Source organism: Chiloscyllium plagiosum, unplaced genomic scaffold (assembly GCF_037043375.1).
Source record: "Chiloscyllium plagiosum isolate Xiang-an unplaced genomic scaffold, Cpla_swu_hap1 HiC_scaffold_22, whole genome shotgun sequence".
NCBI classification, from domain to species: Eukaryota; Metazoa; Chordata; class Chondrichthyes; order Orectolobiformes; family Hemiscylliidae; genus Chiloscyllium; species Chiloscyllium plagiosum.
The window spans coordinates 41,617,480-41,642,092 of NW_028270160.1; the positions used below are offsets into that span (position 1 = coordinate 41,617,480).

Here is a 24,613-nt window from a genome sequence, read left to right on the forward strand (position 1 = left end):
CTTCTGACAATAACCGCAGATCTGTGGAAATACATGATTCCAGTTTGGTTTGCTTATCCTTTACACATTTATCTCTGACAAGTCTCTTTTTTTTTGTTTGTCTTACTTTTAAAACTAAGTACTGGAATGCTATTCCTTCCAGAATCACAGAATGTTCTACTTTCTGTTTGCTGGTGCATTGGTTTAACTAACATCTGTTTCCAGATGAAATCGGGCGGGCTCTGGCTGTATCCATCCTTAGAGCTCTCTTCTTATCCCACGTCTTTGTTCCCAATTTCATGCTATCAGAGAGGCCGCATGTTTTCCTCAGCCAAGTTGTCAGAGGCATAAAAGCTGAGGAGCAGGGTCACATTTAGAGGGATGGGCATGAAAAATTGGTAAAATGTATCAGAAGCCCACCCACTGGATGGTTGCTTAGAGCAGCTTGAATTTAGATTGAACAAGCCCACTTTTAAATTCATTTCTAGAGACAATCACACAAACTTAAACTGTCGAATTCTCACTTAAAAATAAGAACTGTCAGAACAGTATTTCTTTTGCAGTATTTCTTGGCTACAAGTGTTACAACATAAAAGAACCCTAGCACTTGTTCAAATTTGTGTTGTTCACCACATTCGATTTTCTTTCCAAATCTTTTTTTTTGCAGTTATTACCCAAATTTAATCTCTTTGAAATAAATTACCGAGATGATAATTTTGAGCATGTGGAATTTAGTTGATGATACTGCTCTTTTCACCTAAGTTTTTTTTTGGTGAAAAGAAACAGCTATTGGATTTCTTTATTCTACTTTTCAATATCCACAAGAGCAATTTAAAAAAAAGATTCTGAATTAGCAGAAGCAATGTCACCCCAAAATGAGGTGAGGCAGTTTGACAAATATTGTAGGGCATTATTAAATATACCATACTGACGAAATTCATGCATTGCTGAAAACTAGAAAGGAAGTGTTATAGGCATCATTAGAATTTCTTTTGGTGGCCGAATTGGAAAGACTGCTCTGCTGAAGAAATGGAGAGCTTTATCCTTCACTTCATGGACGTGTCATGCATTTTGTATGTTAAACAGTCTCATGGACATCTGTCATGATTGGTTTTAATCTGCTAGCTAAAAGTCTGGATTTAATCTTGCATTATACCTCTTTGTACTGCAGTCAGTAAGTGACAGTACTGCCATGAAACAATGACTGTACTCATTCCATCCAATATGCCATGTGGTAAACCCTTTTGCTGGACCAGTTCTTTAGAAAAGAATACAAAACAATGAAGCATCTGGTGGGCTTTTCCTGTTTCTAAGTTTTTTTGTTAGTAATTCTACTCACCCAGGCTGCACATTTCTCCCTTGATGCTACTCACCGAGACAGGGTGTGTCAACCTAGTGGTGAGAGGTCAACAGGCCAAAGTGATGAATTTTTATGCTGCTGTTTCTTGTGTTTCTGCTCAGTCACAATTTTCTACTGGCTGTGCTCATGCTGAAAGGAATCACAGTGAGCAATTTGTCCTTCTGAGCGGGGAATTGGATGGCAGATGAGTTAAAAAGTGGAAATCACATTGAGCAGAAGAATACACAAATGTCTTCCTGTGGAGAAACAGAATACTGCTGTCAGAGCTTAACACAAGAAGCCCATTGGAGATTTGTGGTTCTCAGTCATACTGAATTGACAAATGAATTTAATAGTACTTTTTAAATATTGGAAAAGAATAGCATATTAACAGGCATAGAGTAGTTTTGAAGATATATTCCAGATGTGCAACTCAAAAATACACTATCTTGATGTCTCATCTATACAAACTCATTCATTCATTCAAATTAGTGTGCCTTTATAATGTCAACTATTAGAAAACTGATAATCTGATTTCTTGTTTAAGTTTCTTCACTGAAACATTTTTTTTATTTGACATCCAGCCTGGGCTGCAGTGAGTTTGCAGAGTGGTGCTGCAATGTGTAATCTATTTTTCTATGCAGCTGGCCATTTTCCTTTGATCTCATGTGGGTTTTTAAGTTTTCAAGTGGTCATTCTTCAACCTCTCTGCATTTCAATGCCTCCTTGAGTATTCTTGATTCCTTGATTCAACATATTATTCTAGAAATAAATTAAGTCTTTAGCAAAGCTCTGTGCACTGTTCATTATTTTTCTGGGTAATCTGAAATTGTCATTGATCTCCTGAAAGTTTAAGGCTCTTTATATACTTTAATGATAGTGAAATATATATTTGCTGGAAGAATTCTCATTTCACCTATCCTATAACAATTACTTTATAACTCAGCCTCAAATGCAGTTTTTTTCAAAACTTGCTTTGTTTTCAGAAATGTTGCTTGTGGAGTCTCTATTTCAATGTGTTATTAATACACTGGTTTAAACATTTAAAAATGTAAATGACCTACATAATTATGTCTCTTAGAAAAAGAAATCTATTACCAATATGATTACATATAGGGAAAAACACAAGCTGACATCTTTTAGATAGTTTTTGTATATTTTCAAGATGTTTATGTTTATGTCAGTAGATACTTATTTTTTTCTCTTCAGAAAATTACTCCACAAAACAACGAGGATCCAAACATCCTACGCAATTATCAACCACAATTTCTTTTGTATTAATAATAACACTTTGTGAAACCTTTGATAGAGAGGAACTAACATTAAAACCTTTTTGTCTGTTTGATTTTTGATGTATAATCCAGTATTTTAAAGGTAGATATGGAGGAAAACAGGCTGTAAATGGAAATGAAGCTACTCTGAGATTATTTTTGAATTTAGTTAGTTCAGAACGCTTAAGAGGAATGGATTATTTATTTTGATCAGTAGTGTAGCAGAGTTTTGCTAATCAGAGAAACAGTAAATCGGTTTGATACTGAGGCAGTCCAGATTCTCAGGAGATGCTTTAAAAACATGACTTTGTTGAATTGTGCCTGCTTGGAGGTTGGTACAATGACTTTTGACAGTGACAGTAACTCTGCCTTGTCCTTTGCAGTCCTTTTTACCCATTCACTTAGGAAAGCAGCTTAAGCGCACTTAAGTGCATTAGCATTTGGATGCTTGGACCATATTGACCCTTGATTGGAAGGTTTAAATGACTGAAAGATGGACCGATTTGTTAGGGCTTTAGAAAACTAGAGGTTTCTGCTTTGGTTTGTTCTGGTACTTGTTCTGATGTGGTGCAGTATTTAAAGGCGACCAGGCTGATTTGTGACATACGAGTCTAAAGGGCTCTTTAGTTTGATGTGATTAACTAATCTGTGCTTTGAATTTAAAACTCTGAGTCAGTTGTGTTCAGTATGGGAACCAGCTCTTCTGTGGATTATGTCAGTCAAACACAGATGGTAAACTGTTCCCTGACCAAAAGGGGAAAAAAAGGGCAGTGAGGAATAATTTGGTTTGAGTGTGCAGTGGTGTGTGGCCTGGATCATTTTTGCATACTATAATTTTGAAGAACATTGTGCAGCATTGATTGGATATTGATGTATTTTAATGGCTTCATCACACACTGGCTGTATTTGATTTTTGTTCATATTTTAGTGTTTTATCAACTTGACAGTGCAATGAACAAGTTGCCCAGCAGCAATTTAGTGGTAGGAAATTGTTCAGTGTTCATCTTATGTTTGGCCATGATCCAGCCCGAGTTGGTAGCCATTAGAATTTACTGTATTCTGTTATTACTGCATTCTATGGTGTACCATAGCCTTAGGAATAACTGATTCCTATTCCTTCATTGTAAATGAAAATTTCAATTAAACCACCCCTTATTTATCTATCAATTACTTACTTTTGGATCTAAAAGCACGACATGACATTTATTCAAACATGATACTGTTCTGAAAAGGTGAAAGTTTTATTTTTATGCTTAAAATGCTGAGCATGACTTATTTTTTAAAAATTACTAAGAAATGACAGGAATTGCCTGGGATTGTATGAATGTACCATCACTCATCTAAGCCAGTAACTATCCTTACAGTACAAGTTTTCTGTCATTATTGTTTCACCAAACTAGGAATTAAATAGTTCCAGTCATCCAACAATTTCACAAAGACTGGCAGTGGTAGAAATAGAGGAGTCTACCAATAACAAGAAGACTTTAAGTCCCTTGGGATTGCAAGAACCTTTCAAACTCCACCCCATAAAAGCTTTGACCTTGAATGGCAAGATTTTCATACTTTGTTTAAGTGGTATTGAAGTTTCTTGCTGTTAAAAAAAAAGTTTTGAAAGCACTTCCTTTGAGCATAGCAGTGTGGATATGGCTGGAGTTTAATCTATTGTGTACAGTTCTTCTATAGGATTTCAGTGCACAGCCACATGAAATAATATATTGCAAAGTAGTCACCAATTGAATTCATTTATTAGCAGTAAACCTTTGTGGGTATGGACATTCATTACACTTTGTTTTTTTTGGTGTGTGTATGTGCACATGTGCACACGTGTGTGTGTCTATGTGTCTATATGTGCGTTTTCTCCATGGATCCACAGTTTGTGACACTGCAGTTATTTGGCCTCCACGATAACTCTGCCATATGTGTAACAAGGCCTAGGTACCAGTAGGGTGGAATATCTGGTAAGCTTGTTGCAGATGTTGAAGTTTCCATCCACTCCATACAAGATAACCAGTACAGACCCAAGCCATTGGGGAGCAGGGGGAGGGAGTGCTGTCGGCTGGGCGATTTAATTTTTCAGGTTCAAACGGATAGGCCAGAACACTCGTCAAAGATGAGATCCATATGAGTGGAAAATGCCTTTCAGGCATTCTTGGCAAATGCTTAAAACAAGTACTTGCCCCCTCTTATGTTGAGCACAAGCTCCTGTTTTCAGTACACTAGCTAGAACAGGTGCAGGATTCCGAAGCAGCTGATAGCAAAATGTAAGTTTCTTTTTAAATTGTTTCCACAGAAGGAGTGGGACAGTTCTCCTCCAGTTCCTCAATATAATGATCATCCCTCCATAGAGACAGGTCTATTTCTCCTGCTGGTACTTACCTTCTTGTCACTTCTTTCAAAAACAAACTGCCCCAAAATGTGTAATTCACAGATGGGTAAGCTCACTGTGGAGTGATTACAACTGAAGTTATATCAGTTGCACACTCTTGGGTCTCACAACCCCAGTTGGGGACACATGTGACTAGTGTAGGACCATGCATGCAACCACAACTACTTGTTCCCTTGCACAAACCACACACAAAATCCAAAAGCATGTGAAGTAATTTAATGTTCTGGTTCACAAAACTGATGTGAGCATATTCTTAAACCTTTTTGAATTGTTAGATGATTTAAACTGAAATCTTTCCAGCTGAATAAGTATATGCATTGTTGCCACTGTATTTAAACTTTATAATTCCAAATGAATCTTTGACTTCTACAATTAACTTAAAAAAATCAATTGTCATGCAGCAAAATAGAGGCTGTGAGGCCAATGATGTTTCATAACATTGCTTTTGGTCACTCCATACTAAATCTTGAGAAGAATCAGGAAGCTCAAACTGACTTAATATTGTTGTTGCACTTCCTTTACCAAGTCTTGTTTTACTGTTTTTTAGACACTCTGTGCATCAGCAACAATGCAAACTATCCGAGCAGCAGACACCAATCAAATAAATAAGTTAATTTTCCGTGAATCAAAGAACGATCGGAAGGTATGCTTTTATTGCAGTGAAAACATTTGTTATGATCCCTTGTTCTGTATGATGTGTAAATTGAATTTCACTGTGGTTTGACTTTATTAAAGGTGGTGCTCCAACTAGAAAAGAAGCTTTTTGACTACTTTAACCAAGATGTATTTCGGCAAAACAATGGAGTTGAGGTGAGTATTACCACTTTCAAAGTTGTAAAGACTACTGTATTTTTGGATTGTGGAATAAAATAAGGAGAACTTGCTGCTTTAAACCAAGGAAACTATGTAAAATAATACTTGCAGTTTGCAAACCAAGGTATTGAAAGACATTGTGAGTTGTATCCATAATGTTGCCTTATTCAAGTAGTGAAGAGCATCACAAACAATGGTGTGTGGTCATGACAATTTTGCCCAGATACAATCTTGATTTGATTTTGTAATAGGATTAGTTGTTGTGGGTTTAGGAGGGATCAGGATAGCAACAGTTACTCATTGGTTGTCTGGCAGGAGGCCACGTCCTTTGGTGTTGACAAAACAGCAGAAAATATCCAGCCTGTGAAGAGAAATAATTTATCCCTCTCTCTCCCATCTGTGTGGAAAACTAAAATGAATATTCCCATGTCTATCTACTTTCCTTCACATTTTCTCTGAAAGTTGCTCTCGCTGCAAATACCCCCTTTCATCGAAAAGTTGAAAATCTCATTTCAGTGGCATGGAAAGGGCAAATCCATAACCAGGTTACTGAGGGAAGTGAGAGAGGGAATAGCTGGGGTCTTAACAGATATCTTTGCAGCATCTTTGAACACAGGTGAGGTCCTGGAAGACTGGATAATTGTTAATTTTGTCCCCTTGTTTAAGAAGGGTAGCAGGGATAATCCAGGTAATTATAGACCGGTGAGCCTGACGTCAGTGGTAGGGAAATTGCTGGAGAAGATACTGAGGGATAGGATCTATTTACATTTGGAAGGAAATGGGCTTATCAGTGATTGACAGCATGGTTTTGTGCAGGGAAGGTCATGCCTTACCAACTTAGTAGAATTCTTTGATGAGGTGACAAGGTTGATTGATGAGGGAAGGGCTGTAGATGTCATATACATGGACATTGGTAAGGTGTTTGATAAGGTTCCCCATGGTAGGCTGATGGAGAAAGTGAGCTGAAAATATGTTGCTGGAAAAGCGCAGCAGGTCAGGCAGCATCCAAGGAACAGGAGAATCGACGTTTCGGGCATAAGCCCTTCTTCAGGAATGAGGAAAGTGTGTCCAGCAGGCTAAGATAAGCAGGTCTTCCTGACCTCTCCGCCCCCACCCCACTCCAGCCTATCACCCTCACCTTGACCTCCCTCCACCTATCGCATTTCCAAAGCCCCTCCCCCAAGTCCCTCCTCCCTACCTTTTATCTTAGCCTGCTGGACACACTTTCCTCATTCCTGAAGAAGGGCTTATGCCCAAAACGTCGATTCTCCTGTTCCTTGGATGCTGCCTAATTTGCTGCGCTTTTCCAGCAACACATTTTCAGCTCTGATCTCCAGCATCTGCAGCCCTCACTTTCTCTCTGATAGAGAAAGTGAAGTCGCATGGGGTCCAGGGTGTACTAGCATGGGGTCCAGGGTGTACTGGATAGGGGAACTGGTGGGTAACAGGAGACAGAGAGTAGTAGTGGAAGGGAGTTTCTCAAAATGGAGAACTTTGACCAGTGGTGTTCCACAGGGATCCGTGTTGGGACCACTGTTGTTTGTGATATACATAAATGATCTGGAGGAAGGTATAGGTGGTCTGATTAGCAAGTTTCCAGATGACACTAAAATTGGTGGAATAGCAGATAGTGAAGGGGACTGTCAGAGAATGCAGTCAAAATTGTAGTGCTGGAAAAGCACAGCATATCAGACAGCATCCAAGGAGCAGGAGTGTCGATGTTTTGAGCATAACCTCTTCATCAGGAGAGGTGGGGTGGGGGGGGGGGCCAATGGGACTGACAGATAATTGCGTAGGGGCTGGGGCCAGGGGGTAGGTATCTAGGAATACAATAGGTAGATAAAGGTGTCTGGGAATGCAGCAGAATATAGATAGATTGGAGAGTTAGAGGGAGAAATGGCAGATGGAGTTAAATCCAGGCAAGTGCGAGGTGATGCATTTTGGAAGATCCAATTCTAAAGCAAACTATTTGGTAAATGGAAAAGCTCTGAGGAAAATTGATGTACAGAGAGATCTGGGTGTTCAGGTCCATTGTACCCTGAAGGTGGCAACACAGGTTGATAGAGTGGTCAAGAAGGCATATGGCATGCTTTTCCTTCATTGGATGGGGTATTGAGTACAAGAGTTGGCAGGTCATGTTACTGTTGTATGGGATTTTGGCTTGGTTAAATTTGGAATGCTGCATACAGTTCTGGTCACCACATTACCAGAAGGATGTGGATGCTTTGGAGAGGGTACAGAACAGGTTCACCAGGATGTTGCTAGGTATGGAGGGAACTAGCTATAAAGAGAGGTTGAGTCGAATAGGATTATTTTCCTTAGAAACGTGGGGGTTGAGAGGGACCTGATTGAGGTCTGCAAAATCATGAGAGGTATAGACAGGGGGGATAGCAAGAAACTTTTTTTTCCCAGAGTGGAAGACTCAATTGCTAGGGGTCATGAGTTCAAGGTGAGAGGGGAAAAGTTTAAGGGAAATATGCTTGGAAAGTTCTGTACTCAGAGGATTGTGGGTATCTGGAGTGCATTGCCAGCGGAGGTGGTAGAGGTGGGAATGATAACATCATTTAAGATGTATCTTGACAGGTACATGAATGGGCAGGAAGCAGAGGGATACAGCTCCTTGGAAAATAGGCGACAGGTTTAGCTAGAGGATCTGGATCGGTGAAAGTTGGAGCATCGACGGACCTGTTCCTGTGCTGTAATCTTCTTTGTTCTTTGTTCAATAAATGAAAGTCTGAGAATCAGTATACTCAAAACCAAGTATCATTAGCAAAGAACTAGAAGGAGTCAAAAGAAAACCAAACAAAAAAACTCATCAGCATCTGTGATCTGGATTGGTGCCAGATCTATGCTAAACTGACTTTCTTTATTTTCATCATCCACAATACCTATGCCTTGTCCTGTCCTTTAGTGTGTCTGTTTATATGTGTATATGAATTTTAAGAAAGGGGCAGAGTTTAAGTTCTACATTAGCAATTCAATGATTATTTTTTGCCATTGGTATTTTCTTGCTAATAGAAAACACCAGGTGTGCGTAGTATTTTAGCTTGAATGAGTTAGTGAGGATAAACTTGACCAATGCAGTGGTTTAATCATTTTTTCACAGTTGTGATGGTTGTGGAAATAGTGTGACTTGATTTCAAGCCCAGTGAGCAATGACAGTGTGTTACAGCATTGTCAACCCTAGAAGCATCCATTAATTCTCTATGCGTGTAAGCGGTCAAGTAAAATTTGTGTTTGTTTTCTGAAATTTAATTGGTTTGTTGTATTCTTCCAAGGCTACATCTGTCCAGCTCGACAAAGTATCAATATGTGTAGATTTATTGACGTTTTGCTTGTTGTAACAGAAGTTTTGATAATTCAGCTCAGCGCAAAACATTCAAGTTGTCTATTACAGCATGTTGACTTAGTTAATTTTTTAAAAAAATCATGTTGACTTTACTGGAAATGGAAGTCAAGAAAAACATCTTACAGGTGACTAAATTGGTATTCCCTGTTGCGTCCTTACGCCTGAACTCTCATTTGGCTACAGTGAGTCAATTGAAGCACAAGTTCAAAAAATTAATATATTCAGTCGAACGAGGGCTCAGTTGACCTTTTTAAAACATTTTCTTTACATATTTTTCCTTTAAATCTCAAGTTTTCCACTTCGTTAACATTATTCTTCTTTCCTCCTTGGAACTTGTTCAAAGTGAAAGACATATTTTGGGCTGCCTTTTGTGAAATGTCACTCCATCTCCTCCAAATTTTCAATTATTAAACTTAGAATTCTTGGGTAAGGCTTTCATACCTGTAATGGCACAACTGAGACATCAGTCCTTGCACATAGTGAAGATTGGAACAGTTCTCTGAAATTCTGAGGAGGGTACACGATACATCGGAATATTGTGCCTTTTCTTCAAATCCATTCGGTGAAGAGAGGGCGATGTTTGTAGAGGACAAAGTATTTAATCCCTCAATGCAATACTTCTTGCCATTTTAAGAGGAATGTTTTGCTTCTCTGCTGGGTGAAAACCTAAATTGTTCTGTGTCTTTGGAGACTTTCTGACACTCTGTGTGGTTATGAAAAGCTGTTGTGATCTCAGATGATAATACTGGACAGATCAGATCCCAGAGTGAAATCTGACTTGATGTGTCATAATTCTCAATCTTGCATTTAGTTATCATGGTGATTAGTTATGGAACATAACAAAAGGAAAAAGAACAAACAAAGCAATATATCAGAAATGTCTTAACATCATCAGGAATAAAGAACCATTCAACATTGTTTCTATAATATCCTTCATAGATAGTCAATCCTAGTTTGCTGTTATCTTAATGCTTCAATTTCTTAATTAATTGGTTCCTTTTAGTTCTGAAAACTGAGACACTTCAGTCCAGCACTATGGGCCTGGCTTCCTTTTGAGTTCTCTTGAACTAACCTTTTTTTTCAGTTCTAACTAGTTGAAGACTTTTACAGAAACTCTCACACGCTAAAGTCTCACAAGCTGGAGATCTGCAAGCTAAATATTTGCAATCTGGAGATTTCTACATAACTGACAAATTGTCCATTTGCTGGTATGAAACTAGTCTTTTACACTAAACATTTGATTCTGAACTGAACTCAGAACTGCTCACCTCTCCTTTAAAACAGATCTCTCCTTTAAAATCCAAATTCCCAAATGATAATAATATATCATAAGCTTTATCACAAGTGTTCTGTCCTATGTTCCTCTGTTTCCCTTTGTTCCATTGGTATTTCTCTTTCTCTGTCCTCCACCCTTTGTTCAGACCAAGACCTACCTGAGATCTGTCATCAATGGTCTGGGTTGGACCATCTGTATTCAGTACAGTTTATGCAATTAATGGATCAATTAGTGTTCAGAGTTGTACTGGAATTACTTCCACTGGCATTATAGAGAGTGTTGAGGAGAGAAGCATTTGTCCTTTTTGATTGTCAACATAAAATCTGACAGTTTTATTTAAAGCTTGATTAAGGTATAAGTGTACAGCCAGTGTCACTCCACAGCAGGATCTAATACTGCCAGGAAAGGAGAAAATGGAAGGGCATTTAAATCTCTCTAAACTGCAATGTGTTATTTAACCATATGTTAATTACTGATATCATATAGCTTGCTCCACAAGCCATCATTATCATGATGTCAACTCTCAATTAGCTTTCTGGCCCCCCACAAATTTAGAGCTACAGGCTTCCATTTGTTTAAAGGACTGCATGAAGAAATAGCTCTGTATTTTCAAGTTTCCCCAGTAAAAAGAGTATGATTTGGTCCAGGGTTTGTTCTCTCCTTGTTTCTCTGATTGTTTGCTATTATGATTTTTTTCTGAAGTGACAAAAGCAAAATATCCCACTTATTTTAGAAGCTATAAAAGGTATGTCTCTGTACAGAGTCTTTTTGTACAATTTCAAATTTAAAACCAAAATAGGATATATATTATTTTGGTACCAACATGGTCTACCAAAATTGTACCTTTGGGACATAAAGTACTAGATTTTTGTGAATGTTTCTCTGGCGGGGAGAATGGTTAAGTGGCCTAAAGGCTGTTTTACACTGTGCAATAGCATTCACAGCAAATCAGAATTGATCCAAACTGAATATGATAGTTCAGCATTTACACTCACCTTTGCCCTAAAGCAATTCACATGCCAGATGACATCAAACATCAGCCCCTAACTCATGCACTGAGGGTTTCCTCAGGGGCAGCAAGTAGCAGAAATTTGAAAGTGACTGTTTACATCAGTCTGACTCTAATCAAAGTGAGTCCCAACTGGCTTTAACCCAGCTTCAGGAGGTGTGAGTTGTTATCTCAACAAAGATCTGAGTAAATATGTCGGCACCATTTTCATTGGAGGTTAGAATGTGAAACATTTCCAAATTGAGAACAAGTACAAATTGCACTATTGTATAAATGGGGTTAAAGTGCATGAGTGCCTGCTCTTTCAATCAGTAAAAATTTCCCTGCAGTGATTAAATCAAAGATACATTAGGGGGAACCGCAGAATGCCCAATCTATTTCATGAATGAGAAAGATCTGCCTTTCATTTGTAGAACAAATCAAGTTTAAAGCATTCTGTTGTTTCTATTCTGGAGAATTTTATTTATTTGTTCAAGATTTGTTTTCTAAGATAAAACAATTTAAACTTTGTAAGTATTTTTTTCATTTTATGTATTAGAAAAGCGTTTCCTATTTCCCCAGAATTTCATATAAGTTGATCCAAAATTCTGCAGAGGGCCTCCCTCATTAATTCAGCGGCTAAATGCATAATCTCTTCTACATTGATCTATAAGTATCTGGATGATTTCTATTTAGAACCTAATCTCTGCAAGTAACCTCAGTCTCTCTGGACCAGGGAGGCAAACATTTGGCCAATGTTTGAGATTGTGACTCTTGCTGTGAAAGCTGTATAAAAGTAGGTAATTCTGAAAAGACTTCTACTTTTATTTCAGATTTCCAGCGTCAATAATATTTTGCCTTTGCTTCCATTCATAGATGATGCAGAGATGCCTGTATTCGACTTGGGTAGACAAAGTTAAAAATCACACAATGCCAGGTTATAGTCCAACACATTTATTTGGAAGTACTAACTTTCAGAGCGCTGCTCTTTCTGCACGTAACTAGTGGGGCAGGATCATAAGACACAGAATTTATAGCAAAAGATCACAGAGTCAAGCAATTAAAATGATATATTGAACAAACCTAGATTGCTGTTAAGTCTTTCATTGTTTAGAATGGGTTGCAGGTTTCGGTTTATTAATACGTAGATCCCAGAACTACTTTTAAGTTACATTCTCAAGATAACTTAATGTTTTATTTTAAAAATGGGTGACATCTCAGTTCATACAATGTATTGAAGATGTGAGGTTAGAGTCTGTATCCCAATATTGAGTCAAATTGGTTCTATTTCCAAAGTAGGAATTTATAAAATGTTACATGAATTGACTGCCTACGTTGCAGGCTATGTACTTTTTGAGTAAAAATAGAATGTATCTGCAAATACCTTACAATTTGAAAATTGCCTGCAACCTGCAAGCGGTCAATGCAGGCAGTCAATCCATGTAACATTTTATAAATTCCTACTTTGGAAATAGAACCAGTTTGACTCAAGGTTGGGGTATAGACAGACTCTAACCTTAGACTTTTAATACATTGTCTGAGCTGAGATGTCACCCTTTCTTATAAAACTTTAAGTTATCTCGAGAAGATGACTTAAAAATATTTATAGGATCATCATATTAATGAACCGAAACCTGCAACCCATTCTAAAAGTTGAAAGAATTAACAGCAATCGAGGTTTGTTCAGTATAGCATTTTAATTGCATGACACTGTGATCTTCTGCTATAAGTTCTGTGTCTTATGATCCTGCTCCACTAGTTACCTGATGAAGGAGCAGTGCTCTGAAAGCTAGTGCTTCCAAATAAACCTGTTGGACTATAACCTGGTGTTGTGCAATCTTTAACATTGTCCATTAATATAGATATTGGACAAACATAGAAATTAGGTTTAGCAGTGATGTCCCACAGTGATTCTGTTGAGTCAGGTTATCTCACATAGATATAAAGAATGGGAGCTTGGATCAGGGATTCATGCTGTGAAAGCAGTGGAATTGATCCCAGACTAAGAGGAAGTGTAACTCTACCACAGAGAAAAACGGGGGAGACCGATTCTTTAAATGATGATGCAGCGTTTCTTTAATAGTTGCTGGTTAATGAATTGGAAAAGTAGTTTGTCAATATTTTACCTTGATTTGAGGTGACCTGTTAAAAATGTAACTTTCTTGCTCTTGAATAATGTTAAGCCAGAAAGTGTGTCTGAACCATCAGCTAGACTTAAGTCTAATAGCATTCTTGCATTAGAGTGTGATGCTAACAGTGTGTCAGGGAAAGAATGAAGTTAAAATTCTAATACTGTCATATATTTGTTTGATGGTTTCTCACAACATACATGTATGACCATGTGAGTTTAATTACACTCAGAATAACGAAACTCCTATTCCTTATAAAGAATGGCAGCCAATCCACTACTCAAATGTTATTAGATTGATCTACCATGTGACGACTAGCTAACTGGATTGTTTAGTTTATTGACTATGAATAAAGCTTGGCATTATACTAACTGAGGCTAGTCATTAAGTCCTTGCTTGCGATGATGTTTCGGAGTTTGACTCGATTTACAATGATGTAGCTGGACAGTTTTTGATGCACTGTATCAAGTAACTGCATGACAGTAGCAGAGAAAACATAGAATAGGAGAAGCTGGTCCTGCAATGATTTCCTGGTGGTGTGCAATTTTGCAGTTCACAGCACCTGAGGCAATGCATGGTCTATTTCATATCTTGGCCTCACCGTAGTAAATCTATGTAAAGGGGCACTGAATGAGATATGCCTCAGGTTTGCTGGTCATGTTTTAGTGCTCACTTCAATTGGCAGGAAGACTGGGCTGCCCAAGTCTGTATGGGTAGTGGGGGCAGGAGAGAACTTGTGGGGTGAGTGCCTTTGATGCACACAAGCTAACCTCCGGATGAGGTCCCCCAGTCTTCCTTACTTTCTTCCTATAGTAATTGGAATGAGGTCAACCAGGTCGACCTCTCAGAATATAAATTCCCTGATTGGGGCTGATAATCTGTTCCAATTGGGGAGCCCTGGCTGACAGATATAAACAGGCGTGTCAGACATCCTGCTCACTCTGAGAACAGGTTCTGAGGGAGCTGGATCAGTGTCAAGGACTCTGCACATGTAAATAAAGGGTGACTTGGTTATGGGATACTGGCCTCTGTGGAGATATTTCACTTCCTTCCTGCATTTTTCTCATGAAAGGCAGTCTGCCCACCTCCTGTCCACTATATTTTAGTATGAGCAATGCATTGTTTAATTATTCATTGAATTATGGCAGGCCAGCTACTTTCAACAGACACCTACATAATATATCATGAAAGTCTGCCCAGGATTAGGTACGAAGATGGCCAGTTAGCTGTTCAACCTGTTTTATATGCCTCCATTCTCCTGCTAAATATACATCCAACAAACAGTTTGTGGCGATGTTAAGTGTGTGATGGTGAAGTGAAGCTGTCATTGTGAAGTATGGGTCACGGTTGATGGAGATTATTGGTATGTGAGTGTGGATGGGTAGTTTATCACATGAGGTAAAATTGCATTTGGTGGAATATGGAGTTTGAACATGCATACGCTGGCCTTGACCGCTCATGCGAGACTATCAAACTTCTTACACCACTCTATTCATATCATGGTAGTAGTACTGTTGGCATGAAATGCAATAGCTATCTGCTGTCACTGCCTTTGTGATGTCAGAATAACCTCATGGATCCATTTGAACAGAGGATCGTTTTGCTCTGATCAGCTCATGTTCCAAGACCTCAAATGTTACTTTGTGGAAGCTTGGAGCATACTCTCTTCCATGTAGTGCATTCATGTGTCTTCCCCATAGTCACGCTCATTTTGTCACCTGTTCCACTCAAAATGTACTTCTGTTTAAGCAGGACAGGCTAATTTGAACATTAAAAATGTTCAAATTCATTATTTGAAGTGATACCACTGTTCCTTACAAATGCTGCTGTATCTGCTGAGAATTTCCACCATTTTATGATTTTGTTTCAGATTTTCAGAGTATACAGTATTTTGTTAATGTAGCCTGAACCCCTGTGAGTCTTTTCGGACCCTTTCCTTAGGTGTCTAACTGCTTAGGAGTGCATGTAATGCTGGCTGCATACAGCAATTACGTTCATGAATGAGCAGCACCAAGTTTACATGCTGCCTCCACCGAAAAGAATGGACACAGATTAATTGTGCATTCCTGTGTCATTTTTCAGGTGCTTTTAAATTTTGCCCCAGTATTAAAGACAGCTGTTAATGTTATTGTGAATATCTTTGAATCAATGTGTGACATACTTAAAAGGCTACATTACAAGCATGACCCTAACAAGGTATGCCTGCTAAAGAACTCTGTTCCGAAATCTATTTCAACATAGTGTCCAGTCAAGGTCTAAGTGGGAGAATGAGATCCAAGGGATGAAGGCGCTAGTTCATGCTTATTTACATTCTCACTGACATTTGCAGTAGTGGATAGCAGTACAGCAATCGTCCAAAATTTAAGATAGCAGAGTATTTTTGAATTTGAAGTTGTGGGGGATAGGTTAGCAGAGGCAAACTGAACCCATGCGAAATATCTCCCATTCTTGGTCATTCTACTGTTGCACTAGTGGCATTAGGAGTATATTTCAGTTAAGCTCTCCATTCCCTGACGAGTGTAAAATTATAGGAAATAGTTGAGCACCTTTAGTTGAGTGAGATCGGACATTGAACACAGTTTAACATGCTGCTTTTCCTTTAATGTCGGGCATTTTCAGGAGGCTGGCAATGAAACAGTGCCTTCCACATGCCGTTGCTGCCGCTTTTCCAACTGTAAATGTACTACCTCATTCCTTCACATTCACTGTGCAGCAGAATTCATTACATCTGATTTCATTGGAATGCAAGAAGGTGAGCAGCTTCTCTGGATCAACTTCATGGGAAAGATAAATGATTTAATGAGCCATTTGAGATAATCTAATCTTCATGGTCTGGTTATACACAGAGTGGTGTGATCACTAAAAACAAACTGCCCTTCTTCAGGATGAATGTTCCTATACCAAATTCCCCCCCAAAAATCTATTGCATCCTTCATCAACCACTGGTCTTGTACCAGGTTGACAGAAATTTAATTCAAGTCAGCTCTTGAAAATAATTATTGTATTTTGAAAGCAGTAATCATTGGTTTGGACATGATTGAATGTGTCCATGCCTATTGACTTTTTCTATGATTTATAGGTTTGTTTAGTCGATATTCCCATCTAAATTGTATAATTAATTATAAGTGTAGCTGTCAGGTCAGAGGATGGAATGCAGTGATGAGTATTTGGGAAGATTAAATTTTCCTTTGCCATACAGATGTAGAATTGGGAATTTCACAGCCCTGATGCAGGATAGAGTTGTTCTTGGTGCCTGCTTATTTAGTCTCTGACTTGCTGCATGCTGAAGTCTCATTGATTTTTGGGCTTTATCTGTGTGATGTCTCTCCAGTAACACTGGAATCTATTTAAATTGAACAATCACTGACAAACTTTCTTGTCAGTAAACTGCTTTGTCACTGTCCCCTTAGCCTCTCTCATGCATAGTCTGCTAAAGCACAATCTTTGCAATGCTTTTGATATGTTCTTTATTGAGTGTACAATGCAAAAAAACAAATCCTCTTGGAAATAGTTTGCATTTAGAGATGTGATTTATAAATAATTGAATTTGATATTGTTTTTAAACATTTACTTCTGGCGTCATAATGCTTTTGTCACCAAGATCTAAGAATGGCAATCCATGAAGCAGTATTCAAAATTACATTAACCCTTTAAAGTATTGCATTTGTTGTGCCTCCTATCTAAAGAGCTGTTTATTGCACATTAGGAAGACAGAAAGTAAGTTGTCAAAAGTAAATCTTTAATTTTGTTGTATTCTAACAGCATTATAAATAAGTCTTTTGAACCCAAGCCTTTTATTGTATGTATGTTTTATTATATATTAATTGCAGAATACTGGATAACAATATAGTATTGGCATCATGAAAGGAAAAGACTCTTACCCATATAATAAAACTAGACTGGCTTTTATGTTGATCCTTTAAGTCTCGAGCTACAGGACCACCATCTAACAAAAGCACGTTCTGTCCTTTTATGTTATTAAATCCATGTTCAGTGTTGTTGGAGTTTTACATTCTTTTCCAATGCTTTGAAGAGTGTTCCATCCTAATTACACTTCAGACAACCACAATCAATGGAAGAAAACCTGTTAATCTTCAAGACCTAGATAGCCTTGTAAACTGGACCTTCTGAGGGGCTACAATATTGCACATGTACTGTAATGTAGATGGTTTCCTGAAGTGCAGATTTTGATCAGTCAGTTGTAAGCCAAATATGAAACTGCCTAGGACTTACTAAGAGATGGATACAAAGTTTGCACACATTGTATCCATCTCTTTGGGAGATTCAAGTGGCCTTAGAGATCCAGAATGGAATCTAGTGCATCATCCATACTTATTGTGTGTGCCGTGGTTGACACAATGTTGGTAGGGCATTAGCACACACACAATAAACAGATTGAAGCACCCAGAATGGCAGATCATAATCTTGATCAATGTCTATTGCTGCCCTGATGAAAGTAATGAAGTTCAACATTCCAGTTACTTGTCTCTGAATCGTGTATGGCTGAACACACATTGAGCAGTAGGAACATCAAACCCCATCTCCCACCCTGCATCATCAGCTACTTAGAAATTAGCTATTGGTTGATTGAACCAGTTGCTTTCTCACCATTCTATAACTAGATTCCAGTCCTTTGGGTAGTTGAAAAGAGAAAGGGTAAGGTGGGAAAGAGAGGACCTAGGGAAGTACAAGGTCCATGTTTAGACCATCTGCAGTTTCTAAATAGAAGAGATTGTGAAATAAGTGGGAAGTAACATTAGTTTTGAAGTGGTAGGCATTGCTGGCCCAGACCCTTGATACGCCACTATAATAATGGAAAACCCAATCACCTCTTGGTGGAAGAGGATATCCTGTTGTTTATGTTCTCTGTCAGTTAGCCCCTGCTGTTTCCAGTTTTGTGCACCACCCTCTCTATGAGAGACAGAGAGAGAAATGTGTCAATGAGAGAGATGAAATCTGATCATCATGATTCAATAGCTAACAGTGAGCCTGGCTGTGAGAGTTAGCTACAATCAGTGGTAAGAGTGGGAAGGTGATGAAACTATAAATGTGGTGTGTTATTCATAATTGACAGAAATCTTTGGCCAGCAAGATATGAGGTGCGGATGCTTTGAACAGTGTATCAGGCTAGTATTGCAGATGGAGGAAGATGACACTTCAAGATATATTTATTGACCCTCACCAGTCCATATGAGGTTGTGAACATTTTTGCAACATTTCAGCCAGGCCCCCCGTGAATTGAACGCATCTCTCTTCCTCTACCCCTTCCACCACGTTCTCTAGTGCAGAGTCAGAAAATGTTGGAGCACATCCTCTGCCATATCTTTCTATTATTAAAATATTCTTTTCCACATTAGAACACTTTCCAACATAACATCCAATAGCCACTTTCCCATTAAGAAATGCAATCCAGCTTCAAGTAGTACAGGCTATTTTTACCTGGCGTTGGTCTCTCATGATTTAGGACCCCACTAGCTCAGCCACCCAGTCAGCTTTGACTGTATTCTGCAGACATGTTAAATAGGGCAGCACAAACCTGGAGTGTTGCCTACCTCAGTAGCAACAGGTGCAGATGAGCCTTACATTGTGAACCCTGTACGAGTTTATGTAGACAAATGAATTTAGACTGCCTGGTTTTAATGATTTCTGGAAGATTACATTATCCTCATAGCCAACTGCACAAGACCTGCACCTGGGATACGCAGTGGTTGTAATGTAGCATTATCTCAGACCTGCGGCATGCTTACACACACAGGAATTACTGCAGAAATGTTGAGGCCTAGCCCTCCACGAATCTGAATCAAAGGAAAATATTAAATGGCTACAATGAGCTGCATTTAACCACAGGAATGCAACAAACTATTATCATAAACAAATGCTTAAAGGAGCACTGAGAATTTTTACAATCTGCATCCAGTACTGGAATAATTAGCACTGAGATTTGAAGTAAATTCCGAAGAGTTGAGATGTTTTCTATTGATAAGAAACTTTTATTAATGTATCGTTCTTTCCAACTATTTCCAAAATGCAAGTCACATCTTTTCCTCCTTCCACACATCAGCTAATTTTTTGCATCTGCAGAGCCTCTCGTGAATGGCACTGATGGGTTTGACAAATGTAAGTAGCATCACCTCTTAATCTGACTCACTGCAGGTTTGGGCTGTAGGTCCTGAAGAGTAATAGCTGTTGTTCCGCTGACTGTGGTTATCCAGAGTGTCAGAAAGTAGAATTAACCATTCAGGGATGGTGGAAAACTTTGTGAAATCCTGTCAATGAACCACACTGAACATTTCTATATTTTGCATTAATGCTACAATTCTTTGCAAATGCACAGCTTTTTAGTTTTTCACCTTAGGATGCAGTGTTCAGCTGGGTTTTATGGCTACAAGTTGGGCAGGCCAACCCTACAAGCCAGATGATATTGGGTCAACAACATCACTGCTCAACCTCAGAAATCAGAGAGATTGTGTGGGCATTGAAATTGGGAGCCCAGGTGCCATTTTGAAATTAAGAATTGAAGAGTTTGTGAGAGAATCATATATACCTAACTCTTCATTTCACAGGTGTGAACTGGGAAAAACATGTGAGAATGTTTTATGGCAGATAAGATAAGACAGCACAAGAGTGGAAGAAACATTCTGCCACCAGTATCATGGCTGCAAGTAGCAACCAATTATAGTGGTGGAAGTGGAAGCATCTGTATGATTTGACTTCTTTTACTGACATTTTTCAGCCCACCATAAGAAATAGAGTTTCAGAAAGCAAGGGACCTTTGAAACTATCACGAAGTTCCTATTCACAGTATGACCTCTCTGCTACGTCACATGATCCCAGTCTAGACTCTTGATTGGTTGCAGAGGCCTGTTAACATTACGAACTGGCTGTCACCCTGCCAGAGACCCACTGAATAGCAGTCCAACACTTGATTTAATGAGATGATAGAAGCAAACACACCATTCACTTTGCACTCTGTCACCCTTAGCCCACTAAAAACTTTTAAATCCAACCCATATCCTGCTTTTAGACCTAGTGAGTGGTGGATGTGGATACTTGATATATTTACAAGGTTGCTGATAGTAATAGTTTTATGTCCATTCCCAGTACTGTAGATGGCCTCTTCTACAGTCAAACAAAACCTTTTTGGTTTTAGTGTCTCCTTTATTTTACATGTGAATGAAAACACTGACAATTAAGAATATGGCTAGACATAAAAAGCACTACAATGCTGCTTTCAATGTTCTGAACAAAACATAATGGTAAAGGTATATGTGAAATTATACCTATAATTCATACATGCACAGGGATTGAAGTTTGTGGCAGGAATTAAAGACAATGTCCTTGGTCTTCCCAATACTTAATTGGAGGAAATTTCTGCTCATCCAGCATTGAATTATTGGATGGCATTCAAATCTGGTCACGTCATTTTGTCATGAAGTCCACTTGAATATCAATATAATTCTAGTAATTTTCTTGTATGGTAATTAAAACATTTAGGATTTGATTTTAACTGGGATTGGCTATGGATGAGACAGGATGTGGGCAGGAAATCCTTGTGGGAAATTCAGCTCTGGGATTGGGTCAGTTTAACTCCTTGACTTTATAAATAATTTCAGACTATTCTGTGTCCTGATAATGACATTGTCAGTTGCTGGAGGCAGATAAGACATAAAGTAGTCCCCTCTGATCTATAGTTATTACTAGGTAAGAGTCTTGGTAGCTGTTGGGACGCTGGCACTGGGGATGACTGAAGACTTCATAAGGAGCCTAGGGAGAACTTCCCTCCTCCTCCTAACCTATAATGATTCCAGTGCAATTCCTTTTTGAACTTAGCAATTAGAATTCCTGCCGTTCTTCTCTGGTGAGTTTGATATCGGACAGACTTCCCCAGCTCATGAAAATTGTAAAATTGCACATCATGAGTCATCAAGTATTGCTTTCCAGTTGTAACTGGACCCTCATTTTGAATCGACGCAAATCTCAATTAGTTTTAAAATTAGTTAAAGTAGAGTATTGCCTTGTGGGAGGGGTGTAGCCTCAGGTCAGTGTACTCAGTCTGAGTTTAAACCTATTTAAGCTTCAGTTTCACTGGCAATAAACATTGAGGCCAAGGACTGTCTGAATTTGAATATGTTCAAAACAAGAGTGCCCTTGGTCACATTTTCGTTATAAGTTATAAATGTTGAAGACATTTGTTCAATGAAGTGGATAGGTCCATAGTTGATAAAGCAATGAAAATGTTTGAACAACGTGGCTGTGTTACAAATAGAAAGGACTTTGATTCCTGACTCTAAATGGAAAGGTGGAAGAACTGGTCATCCTTGCAGGTGGCTCAGGTGACTGCCTTTGTACGGATAATTAATGTGTACAAGTAGCTGCTAATTTTGCATTTCAGGAATGATTTATGAGGTGGCATGGGATAGAGGGACATAATCTAATTTAGATCAGAACCTCTGCCACCCATACAATGGTATCAGCGCAGCTGTGAGATGAGAGATGATTAATGGGCAGTAGCATAAACACGCTGTAGTCATAAAAGGTGTTATTTTGATGACATACTTGTCAGAATAGGAAACGGCACTTACAAAGAGTGATGGTCAGTAGCAGAACAGATTATTATGAGCATTCAGTCACTTATTCACTTAGAATCCAGGATAAGAACAAATATTGATGCAAAGATAATGCTGTTTGTAGAAATTTGAATGGATGTTTGTTCAAAACCGGCTAATAGCTCTGTGATCTAATCTTGGGTTGCAGTAAAAGTTAAGAAAATACATTTGTACCCTTTAAATGGGAGAATAATGCACGAAAACCGTATTATGTGTAGAAAATGAATGTCATAATTTCAGACTTGAGATTGTATTTAGTTCAGGTCATCACAAACCAAACTGAATGAACCATCTAACTCCCTTAAGGTTTGTAATGAGAATTACCCCTCCCCCAGTCATTTTGTGCTCTGAAGTTTTAAATTGAATTACATGCCTGATTCTAGCACTGACATTAATTTATCATTTAAAAGTCGCTGGAAATTTTGACTGCTCCTGTGCACTGGCTACTACCAAGAGTTATTTGCATTGAGGTGTATTTGAGGATTTTATCAGTCAGTCACCTAATTTAGGTTTCGTTGTCTATTTGGAATCAGTGTTCATTTTGGCATTGGTACCAGTGAAGAACTAACCAAAAGGAGAAGGGCCTTATCCTATAAAATATTGAATGTACAATTTTCAGGCATGAGGCCATTCAATATCAAAATAAGGAAATGGAAAAATAACGAACAAAAGGTAAAAATAAATACGAATGCCAATTTGGAAAGGACACCTTGCATAAAAGAGTCGGCAACTTTTGTCATAAAGGCATGGACGTTAATATTTATATATAGATATTAAAAAATGTAATTATAATGAGATAAAGTAAGTCGAATTGCCAGTAAAATATTGATTAGTACATTCTACTGGCTCAACAATTTGTTCAGTGAATTACAGAGTCTGAGATCACATGATCCATGGTTTGATCCTTATTTGAACTACTGGATGCTTTCCTCCGACAATATAGCAGACTAGACAAACCTCTGTTGCCCTCTGCATCTGTCAGTTGACAAGGAGGAAGTTAGCCATGATTCTTTCTGATGGCGATATTTGGTATTGGATATCAAAAGGAGACAGGATTGCTGTAATCTCCTTTATATTCCAAAAGTGGTCAACACTTACAGCGTGATATATGCAACCATCTGCTATCAAGACACCAATAATTTCTAGAGATTAAGGCAGGGGAGAAATCTGATGTTGAGAAATGATATTTAAACATGATTGTTCAGTGGATTAATGAAATGCCTTAAGTACAAGATACTGTAGAATAACCTTCTGTTAATCAATTTCTTTTCAGCTTTTAGAATTTGACAGAGAGTTGTCCGTATTCAAAGACAAGTTGAGTGAACAAGAGATATCGTTTCCACCAAGGTACAAAATTTATACTACTGTAATTCTACAACAAACATTTAAATGAATGTTTTATATTTTAGAACTTTATGTTTCAAATAAAATCTTAATATTAAAAATATTTAGATTTCTTTTAGCTAATCTCAATATGCCGATGTGAGAGGTGGGACTGTGTTTATCTGTGTTCTTTGAAAATAATTTGTTGGATTAGTGATAATTAACAGGGCCCCTGCCTCCATCAGAAAATGGAAGAAAGGGGATTTGTTTACATTCAGGTTATGACTTGACCTTTGATTGTTTATGCTGTGGGATAGCCTGTGCCTTATTAAAACCCAGTATTTACCTTGTCATGTTGTAGGATCTCCTTGAACATATTTTATTAGCCATGACTCTTAAAGTCTGCAGTAAATTACAAAATATTTCATCTTTTGCTCAAGTTGAAAATAACTTGGTAATGATGCTCATTCTGTCATGTGATCTAATATCCTCTGACTTTTGTTGGATATAGTCCACTAAAACACAGCTGATACCCTTTGTACAAATATTATTTTGGTATATCTCTGAATTACTTGTGCACTAGACAAATAGATAAATAGACAAACTAATAAAACCATTATAAAATAAAACAGCACCATTTTGAATATATTCTGAATTTCATAAAGTAAATTCCGAATATGCTGCTCCTGAAGAATTTTATAAGCCAGGTAAGCTTTCATTTGGTACTTTACTACTTTGCAAAGCAATACTGTAGGAACTTTCATTGTACAACAACTGGTTATTTTATCAGCAGGATTACTGGCAAGGTAAATGCATTGTGCCATCAATGATTCCAGCATTCATTCTTTTAAGTTGGAATGTTAGCAATAAATCTGAATTTAAAAAGATAAGAATATAAGAAGAAAGCTATCCAGTCCATCAGAGCCAATTTATTGAGTCCATGGGCACAATCTTTTTTGTGAGACTAAGTGCGAAGGCAGGCCCAAAGTTGGGAGGTACTTTTATGTAAGAGTGGGTCAGGTTTCTTGCACATTTTTCTTAGCTTGTTGTACATTCATGTCCCAGTGTGTAGGCAGGTGGGACGTTCTAGGTAAAAACAATGACTGCAGATGCTGGAAACCAGATTCTGGATTAGTGGTGCTGGAAGAGCACAG

At 38.2% G+C, this 24,613-nt stretch overlaps 1 protein-coding gene across 3 annotated transcripts in view; it reads left to right on the forward strand.

The window, feature by feature from the left end:
- The window catches only part of inpp5a (inositol polyphosphate-5-phosphatase A), a 528,339-nt gene that overhangs the window by 455,906 nt on the left and 47,820 nt on the right, over positions 1 to 24,613 (forward strand). For all 3 annotated transcript variants that reach the window (XM_043712554.2, XM_043712555.2, XM_087998983.1), the window contains exons 10-12: positions 5,523 to 5,618; positions 5,711 to 5,785; positions 23,410 to 23,483. In XM_043712554.2, coding sequence (XP_043568489.1) covers positions 5,523 to 5,618; positions 5,711 to 5,785; positions 23,410 to 23,483 — 245 coding nt within the window. The remainder of the gene's footprint in view (positions 1 to 5,522; positions 5,619 to 5,710; positions 5,786 to 23,409; positions 23,484 to 24,613) is intronic.